The sequence below is a fragment of the Chiloscyllium plagiosum genome, chromosome 9, assembly GCF_004010195.1.
Source record: "Chiloscyllium plagiosum isolate BGI_BamShark_2017 chromosome 9, ASM401019v2, whole genome shotgun sequence".
Taxonomy (NCBI): domain Eukaryota; kingdom Metazoa; phylum Chordata; class Chondrichthyes; order Orectolobiformes; family Hemiscylliidae; genus Chiloscyllium; species Chiloscyllium plagiosum.
The window spans coordinates 78957564-78966591 of NC_057718.1; the positions used below are offsets into that span (position 1 = coordinate 78957564).

At 43.3% G+C, this 9028-nt stretch overlaps 1 protein-coding gene across 3 annotated transcripts in view; it reads left to right on the plus strand.

Moving 5' to 3' along the window:
• Nucleotides 1–111: 111 nt before the first annotated feature.
• The window catches only part of map3k4 (mitogen-activated protein kinase kinase kinase 4), a 215982-nt gene continuing 207065 nt past the window's right edge, over nucleotides 112–9028 (plus strand). The window contains exon 1 of one of the 3 annotated variants that reach the window (XM_043696303.1): nucleotides 112–516. In XM_043696303.1, the coding sequence (XP_043552238.1) occupies nucleotides 488–516 (29 nt within the window). In that variant the 5' untranslated portion in view covers nucleotides 112–487. Of the gene's footprint in view, nucleotides 517–637; nucleotides 1122–2297; nucleotides 2692–9028 lie in introns of those variants that run through there. The other 2 variants (XM_043696302.1, XM_043696299.1) reach the window with 2 other exon arrangements.

The window sequence follows — 9028 nt, forward strand, 5'->3', positions numbered from 1 at the left end:
TGTGGACCTAATGAGTGAGTCATGGAGGGAACCGTCCCTACTGACATGCAGATATTTTTCCCAAGTCCCAACACCTCCCCCTATTTATTTCTCAGCCCCCTCCCCAGATCTGATGAAGAATCCTGCCCGAAACGTCGGCTCTCCTTCCACTCGACCTTTTTCCAGCTCCGACTCTCCACCGCCTACAGTCCTCACTATCTCCCACGAGTGGCTATGAGCCAGTGCATTTGCAGCAAAAAGCTGCTGGTGGTTCTTCCAGACAGGTTGGTGTCTGAATGGCCAGCAGAGCTTGACAGAGTGGCACCAATTACCACGAAGAGAAAGACTGACCTCCACCAGCCAGCCAGCAAGCAAACACCCTCAACACAAATCAATTAACTTAAAAATCTCAACCCTTCGCCTGGAACCTACACGAAATAAACGATAAAACCTTGCTGGGGAAACTCAGCAGGTCTGGCAACATCTGCGGAGAGAATAAAAAGTTACCATGTCGACTCCAGACACCGTTCTTAAGAGGTAAAATATCTTGATTTATGAAACAGCGGAAGCTTCCCCTCTGAGGGCCTGATGCAAAGAAAAACAAAATCACCACGGTTGGAAAAAGTAAGCAGCCGATTCCTTTCACCTTTATGTTCCTGGGGGATAGAAAACAGTTGACCTGTTCCTTCCCACGCGAATAACTGCAGTGAATTGATGTATTCGAGTTAATGTGCTTCAGGTTGATCAGACAATGGGAAATGAACACAGAGGTGTGCACACACCTGGAGGCAGTGTTTTCAGTTGTTGTTGTTGTTGTTGTTGTCCGTCTTGCTGCCCTCTGCCGGCTGTAGCCGGTTGCCCTAGTTACCACATACCGGTCGCAAGATGGCCGCCTCGGTAGTAGAGAGGCGCCCGAGTGCTGGCTGACGACTCAGTCCCTGCAGCTTGCAGCCACTGGGTGGACTCCCACCATTTGTTTCATTTTTTGCCTCCTTCCCCCTCTCCAGAAAACTTTTGAGTGCTTCTCTCTCTCTCTCTTTTGAAGACGGCAGCAGCAACAACAACTGGTCATGGCGTGCACTTTGCACCAGTAAGGCTACCGACATGGAACCGTCCGAGCTGCAGCCGCCTCAAATGCAAAGGTACAACAGAGGGCGACGGCTCGTGAGGAGAGGGAAGGGGCAAACGTTTTATGTACGTTTAAGCCAAGGGTTTGCAACGTGAAGGACGTTTCGAGAGTCAACCGAGCGGGGAGGGGTATATGCAGGGCTGCAGACTGGGCCGCAAGCAGCTCCTGCCAAATAGTGATCTCCCGGTGGCTAGCATAGGGCCACAGCCCCCGCGTTTGCGCACAGCCACCCTCGCCGCTTCCTGCCACATAGTGCACAGAGGAAAAAATACTGCAGCTTTTAAATTGCACCTTGAAAAGGGGGAAAACCCCATGCAACATAATTTTAACTTCTTGCATTCTGTAGAAAAATGGATGAGGTTACGTATGCATACAGGTGTTTCGGCATAAGTTATAGTTACTTGCAGGAAATTGTTGCGAATGAGCGAGTTTCGTTTGGGAAAACACTGACAATAGTGGTCGGATTCTGCAGCAAAACAAAAAAAAGAACTAAATGCATAAAAATAAATGCTCTGGAATGGCTGTGCTGCTGTTAAAAAAAAAATCTGAATCATTGAGCTGGTGGAGATGTTACAATACTTAACACATTCTCCTCGGCCCATTGATACAAAGGAGTTTAGCAAAAGGTGCGTCAGGTCATGCACAATGTGCTCAAAACTGCACGAATGTAGTTCTGATAACAATGTTGGAGATTTATGAACATTCAAAAGTAACCGTTTGAAGAATTGTTACAGACCCTGCTTGCAGGGTGAAGTTAGGCTGATTTAGAATTGTATGGCAGTTTCTAAACTGGAGAAAGTCCGGCTGATCCCTCCACTCCCTCTTTACAGATAAACAGTCTCTAGAATTGCGAAGCTATGCTAAGTTCAACAGCTTTGTGACCCAGAGCTCGTGTCCACCTAATTCTGTCTCACAGGACTAGGTGCATGGAAAACAGTTTTATATTGTTAGTTAAAAATCTTAATTGGTAACCTTAACATTTGTACCAGTATTTTTCTTTATCCTAAAAGCTGTACAGTGACTCCAGTGCCCGTAGGGCTCTTTTGTGTGCTAGAGTTGTTCTGAAACATTTTCTCCCCTCGTGGAACATCTAATGCATCAGTGAACAATTTATTCAGATTTAGCCGAATCTCAGGACTTTTACGTGCATTGACACGGTTTGTGCCAGAACCGGAATCTGGTGTTCACCGGAGGCGATGAAGTTGAAAAGAAGTGCAGATTGTTGGGTATCTTGTGGACGTGGTGTGGGTTGCTCGTTTTTTGAGAAGTCTACTAGTTGCAACGTAAATTCTGGGAAGAATATTCTAAATTCAGAGTTTGAGTGGGAGTTTGCGACAAATGTGATGTAGATTGAGAACAAATCCACAGATGCTGATGCTGAAAATAACTTTTTGCAATGTGATTAGCTCACGTTGCTTCTTTCCTTGTTTGTCTGGAAACTTGTATAGCCGATTGAGGAGAACTATTGTGCCGATCGGACGGCGGAGTGTTTCAAGCTGCGGTTTTAATGCACTTCAAGGGCAGCGCTGCATTTTCCGGAATATTTTGTTTTTCTAGGGTGCGGCCGTTTCGTTTGCAATTTAGTACGTCTAAGTAATGCTGCTATGTGTTTATTCTGGAATTAAGGATGACTGAAGTTTGTGGTGCAGCAAGGCTTGTGATTAGCATGATGCTTTATGACCATTCTTTGCCATTTCTGAATAACTGTTAGCACGCAAAATGCCAAATTATTTCTAATCGATTAATTTTCTCAACTAGCAAAATGTTGAGCTAAATCTTCGCAGGAATTATCTTCCTTTTCCTCACTCTCTTTCTTTCCTACCCATCCCGAAATTAATTTCTGCCCTGGAGAGTGAGATAGGTGTAATTTTGCCCAAATTTTGGATGCGTAGAATTTCCCGTTTTTTTTCTTAAGGTCCCTGCCTTGGAATATTCCATGGCTGAGTCCATCTTTTTCTCTCTGAAGCTGAACCACTTGGTGTCTCATCTCACCCTGAGCTGAGCTCTCAGTCACATACCTGCTTTCATTAATAAGACCATCTTCTGAATGGCTTATCATTTCTTTGTTATCTCAAGTATTAAAGAATTAAAAATGCTTCCCTTGCTTGCGTCCTGTTAACTAACCTTCACAAACATAGGGTTTCTCTTTATCTTAGCACATAAGTTCTGTTCAAGCATCATGTGATCTCAGTTGGCTCCCCTTCTGTGAAGGCCTCATTCTGAACATTTTCCTGATCATCAGATCCTTCAATGGCTTTAGGTCTAAACTCTTGCAACTTGAGTGAAATGTTTAAGATCTGGAGGGGTCTTGTCATGGTGAATGTGGAAAAGATGTTTTAGAATCAAGAACCTAGGGGTCACTATTTCAAACATGAGAATTTCTTTTCTCGGTGGGTCATGAATCCTTGGATCTCTACTTCCAACATATTTTGTAGAGTCTTTGAATATATTTAAAGCAGAGTTAGATTCTTATTATACAAAGGATAAAAGGTCATGGGGTTAGACTGGAATGTGCCGTAATCAGGTCAGTAATTCTTCATCTTAGTGTTCACACAGGCTTGAGGGGCAGAGTGGCCTTCTGATTCATGTGTTCTGCATCCTTTTGAAATCTCTGCTCACCTTCAGTTCCTTTTTTTTGTGTTCTTGATTTTCACGTGCTTTATCGGTTATAGCTATGCCTTCAACCACCTTGTGCTAAGATTTGGAATTGATTCTCGACATGCTCCATCTCTCTGCTTACGTTTTTTTTAAACCCTAACACTGACCAGGCTTTCACTTATTTGTCCTATTATATCTGTAAAATCTTGTTACATGAGATTCTAATGAAACGAGTTGGAAATAAAAGTTGTTGTTAGACTGGAATTTGGGACATGTAATTTGATGCAAATGGACCCATTGTACTACTAGCTACCCACATGTTCACATCACAGTAGACTGCTTACTAAAGATATCTCTGCTGTGCTTCCTGAATCACTCATTTTAATATTTGTCAGCTAGAGTGTCTTGGAACCCTATTATGAAAATTCCACATATGTTTAAAAACAAAATGCTGGACTGACTATTGGATGAATCACCTAGGCATTCTTTTTCGGTGAAGGAATTGGTTTGTAATATTACAATTGTGAACTCTGAGCATGGGGATGTTTCATTATTTAATTAGCATAATTGTCCATCCAGGCCCCAGCATCTGAAGCTACTTTTGTCATTGTGAAAATGAAAGTGACTGTTTTTCCCCCTCCTCCTCATTTCTTCCTTTGTTATTCAGTTACAAAAACTGCATGTGAAATTTCCCAACTCCTGATTTTTTCCTGTGATTAAATCATCATATGGATTTTTCAGCACTGCATTATTGTATACTTAGTGAATTAACACACAGGATAAAACTACATTTGAAAGAAATTATTATATTTTCAAAACTTAAGCATGTTATAGAGTCAGAGAGATGTACAGCATGGAAACAGTTACTTTGGTCCAACTCGTCCATGCTGATCAGATATCCAAAATTAATATACTCCCATTTGCCAGCTCCTGGCTAATACCCCTTTTAAATCCTTCCTATTCATATACCTATCCAGATGTCTTTTTAAATGTTGTAATTATACCAGCCTCCACCACTTCCTCTAGCAGATCATTCCATACACTCATCACCCTCTGCGTGAAAAGGTTGCCCCTTAGGTCCCTTTTAAATCTTTCCCCATCTCACTCTAAACCTATGCCCTCTAGTTCTGGACTCCCCTACCTGGGGAAAAGACCTTGCCTATTTACCCTATCCATGCTTCTCATGATTTTATAAACCTCTATAAGGTTACCCCTCAGCTTCCAACATTCCAGGGAAAACCCCTCCAAGCGTTTTCAGCCTCTCCCTATAGCTCCAACCCTGGCAACATTCTTGTAAATCTTCTCTGAACCTTTTCAAATTTCACAGCATATCCTTCCTATAGGAGGGACACAAGAATTGCACGCAATATTTCAAATATGGCCTAACCAATATCCTGTCTCAAGGCATTTAACAGCATTAAAGTTATGAAGTAGTTTTGTAGGATAGTCATCTTGAGAAGTGTAATGTAGGAATCAAACCAGCTGATCTCTGTGCAGCAACACCGTACAAATGGCAGTGAATTGAGGACCGGATAATCTGACATTCTTTGAGAATAAATATTGGCCAGGACACTGAGAATGAATTCTTGCTCTTTGAAATAGCCCTGTATAATAGAGTCATAGAGATGTACAGCACAACAGACAGCTCAGTCCGACTCATCCATGCCGACTCATATCCTAAATTAATCTAATGCCATTTGGCCCATATCCCTCTAAACCCTTCCTTTTTTTTAGATTTGATTAGATTCCCTACAGCATGGAAACAGGCCCTTCGGCCCAACAAGTCCACACCGACCCGCCGAAGCGCAACCCACCCAGACCCATTCCCCCCACACCTACCCCTAACACTACAGGCAATTTAGCATGGCCAATTCACCTAACCTGCACGTTTTTGGAATGTGGGAGGAAACCGGAGCACCCGGAGGAAACCCGCCCAGACACGGGGACAATGTGCAAACTCCACACAGAGTCGCCAGAGGCGGGAATTGAACCCGGGTCTCTGGCGCTGTGAGGCAGCAGTGCTAACCACTGTGCCACCGTGCCCCCCACTAATCATGTACATATCCAGATGTCTTTTAAATGTTGTGATTATATAAGCCTCCATCACTTCCTCTGGCATTCATTCCTTACACTCAAGCCTCTGCGTGAAAAAGTTGCCCCTTAGGTCCATTTTAAGTCTTTCTCTGGCCTCCTCTACCCTGGGGAAAAGATTTTGACTATTGGCTCTCTCCATATCCCTCGTGATTTTATAAACCTCTATAAGGTCATCCCTTAGCTTCAGACTTTCCAGGGAAAATAGCCCCAGCTTATTCAGCCTCTTTCTGTAGCTTAAAACCTCCAACACTGGCAGCAACATTGTAAATTTTTTCTGAACTTTTTCAAGTTTCACAACCTCCTTCTGATAGGGAGGAGACCAGAATTGCACAAGGTATTCCAAAAGTGACCTAACCAATGTCCTGTACAGTCCCAACATGACCTCTCAATCCTATACTCCATGCGTTGATCAATAAAGGCAAACGTACCAAACAAACCCCTTCACTACACAGTCTACCTGTGACTCCATTTTCAAGTAAGTTGCTTATATTCATTTAAGGTGGCAAGTGAGTCTTTGGTTTGTTAGCTCTGGCACTTTTAAGAGTCTTTATTACATTGAAGTTTCAGTCTATATTGTTTTTGAGTTTCTGAAAAGGGTTGAGTTTGCTAACTCAATGACTGTTACTCATGAATCAAAATAATACACCACTGCTGTATTTTGTTGTGAGAGCTGTGATGGTTTGGTTTCCAGATATTTAGTTGCAGGAAGTTTCCATGTTGGGCAAGCTATGTGACAAATTAGAGATGAAGTTGTTCAGAGAGATGGTGAGCTCAAGCTGGACGTTTTTCAGTATATATTTTCAAAGAGTACCATGGACTTGAAAATTAATAGTTGTGAAACATGGAAAACAATGACAGTAACAGGGACATAACAGTTTACAGAGGAACCTCAATTATCCGAACAAGATGGGCGAGAATTGATTATTCGGTTAATCGATTCAATGCCTTTCCTCTGGGGCTCGGGACTTTTCTATTAAGTCTGTTCACCATTCAGTAGATAAGGCAGCACCACAGCACGTGCGAGGCTCTATCCCTAAAACCCCATCCAACACAGCCCCCTGCCTGCCTCTCAACACCGCCCCCAAAGCCCCATCCAATACTGTCCTCCGCCCGCCCCAATACCTCCCACTCCTGCCTGCCCTCAGCACCTCCCTCCCCTTATTCCCCCAATACTGCCCCCGACAGCACACCGCCCACCCCCAAACCGGTCCAGCTCCGCCCCTGCCCGCCCCTCCCCCTCCGGGGCAGCCGGAGTGTGGGCACCAATAGTAAGACTGCTATCTTTCTGTGGTAAGTCTCCAAATAGCGTACGCACATCTTTTTAAACTGCAACGTTTTGGTAAGTTCCACCTCTGCCCTGTACGGGACAATGTTAGAGAGAATATCTGGGAAAGGGGGTTTAGGGTTCATCCCTCTGTAGAACTCCAAGAAAACTGTGGGGGGGGGGGAAGAGAAGAGAGAGTGCGGGAGGTCAGTCATTTGGAGACAGTGCCATCTATATCCAGGACTGTTCTTGGCAGTGATAGTTTTTAATCAATATAAACAAAAGATGCGATCAGGGTTGAAACAGCTCTTTCATGTAATGTTTCTATTGGTACCTTGGGATCTCCTTCGAATAATTGATATTCAGATAATTGAGATTCCCATGTAATAGGAATGGTAAGGTGTGTTGCTGGACTCGTAGTTCAGAGACCTGAGTTTATGTCCCGCAAACGTTCATTGATCTAAAGTAATCTAATCTAATCTAAAGTAATCTAAAGAAATTGTCACTTCAATAGCTTAGAGTTCAAGTTCAATTAAATTTCGAATTAGAAACCAACCACATTCGTAACTGAAATGACTTAAAAACTCATCTGGTTCACAAGTAACATTTAGGGAAGGAAACTGACTCTTGCCTTATCTGGTCCACTTGAGAGTTCAGATCCATACCAATGCTCTATTTTGCAGGTTTCATAATTGAATATGAATTTCACCAACTTCTGTGATGGTATTTGTCAGTGCATTAGCTCATATCTCTGGTTTGCTAGTTCAGTGGTGTTATGGATACGTCACCATACCTCCCTAAGGAAAAAGGGAAATGCTACAGTCCCTCAGATGCAGGATGAATTGCCTCTCGAGCTTCAGCCCTTGTGTATGTAAGAACTTTTGACACCACCCCCCCCGAGGTAACAGTGGCTGAAGAACCTGAACTTGAGGGAATTTATATTTGCCAGGATTTGGTGTCGGAGAGACTGTTAGGTCTGAAGGTTGATAAGTCTCCGGGGCCTGATGGTCTACATCCCAGGGTATTGAAGGAGGTGGCTTGGGAAATCGTGGATGCGTTGGTGATTATTTTCCAGAGTTCGATAGATTCGGGGTCGGTTCCTGAGAATTGGAGGGTGGCTAATGTTATACCACTTTTTAAGAAAGGTGGGAGAGAGAAAGCAGGAAATTATAGACCAGTTAGTCTGACCTCAGTGGTGGGAAAGATGCTGGAGTCTATTATAAAGGATGAAATTACGGCACATCTGGATAGTAGTAACAGGATAGGACAGAGTCAGCATGGATTTATGAAGGGGGAATCATGCTTGACTATTCTTCTTGAATTTTTTGAGGATGTAATTCTGAAGATGGACGAGGGAGATCCAGAAGATGTAGTGTACCTGGACTTTCGGAAAGCTTTTGATAAAGTCCCACATAGGAGGTTAGTGAGCAAAATTAGGGCGCATGGTATTGGGGGCAAAGTACTAGATTGGATTGAAAATTGGTTGGCTGATAGGAAACAAAGGGTAGTGATAAACGACTCCATTTCGGAATGGCATGCAGTGACCAGTGGGGTACCGTAGGGATCCGTGCTGGGACCGCAGCTTTTTACAATATATGTTAATGATATAGAAGATGGTATCAGCAATAACATTAGCAAATTTGCTGATGATACAAAGCTGGGTGGCAGGGTGAAATGTGATGAGGACGTTAGGAGATTACAGGGTGACCTGGACAAGTCAGGTGAGTGGGCAGATGCATGGCAGATGCAGTTTAATGTGGATAAATGTATGGTTATCCACTTTGGTAGCAAGAACAGAAAGGCAGACTACTACCTCAATGGAATCAAGTTATGTAAAGGGGCAGTACAGAGAGATCTAGGTGTTCTTGTACACCAGTCAATGTAGGCAAGCATGCAGGTACAGCAGGTAGTAAAGAAGGCTAATAGCATGCTGGCCTTCATAACAAGAGGAATTGAATATAGAA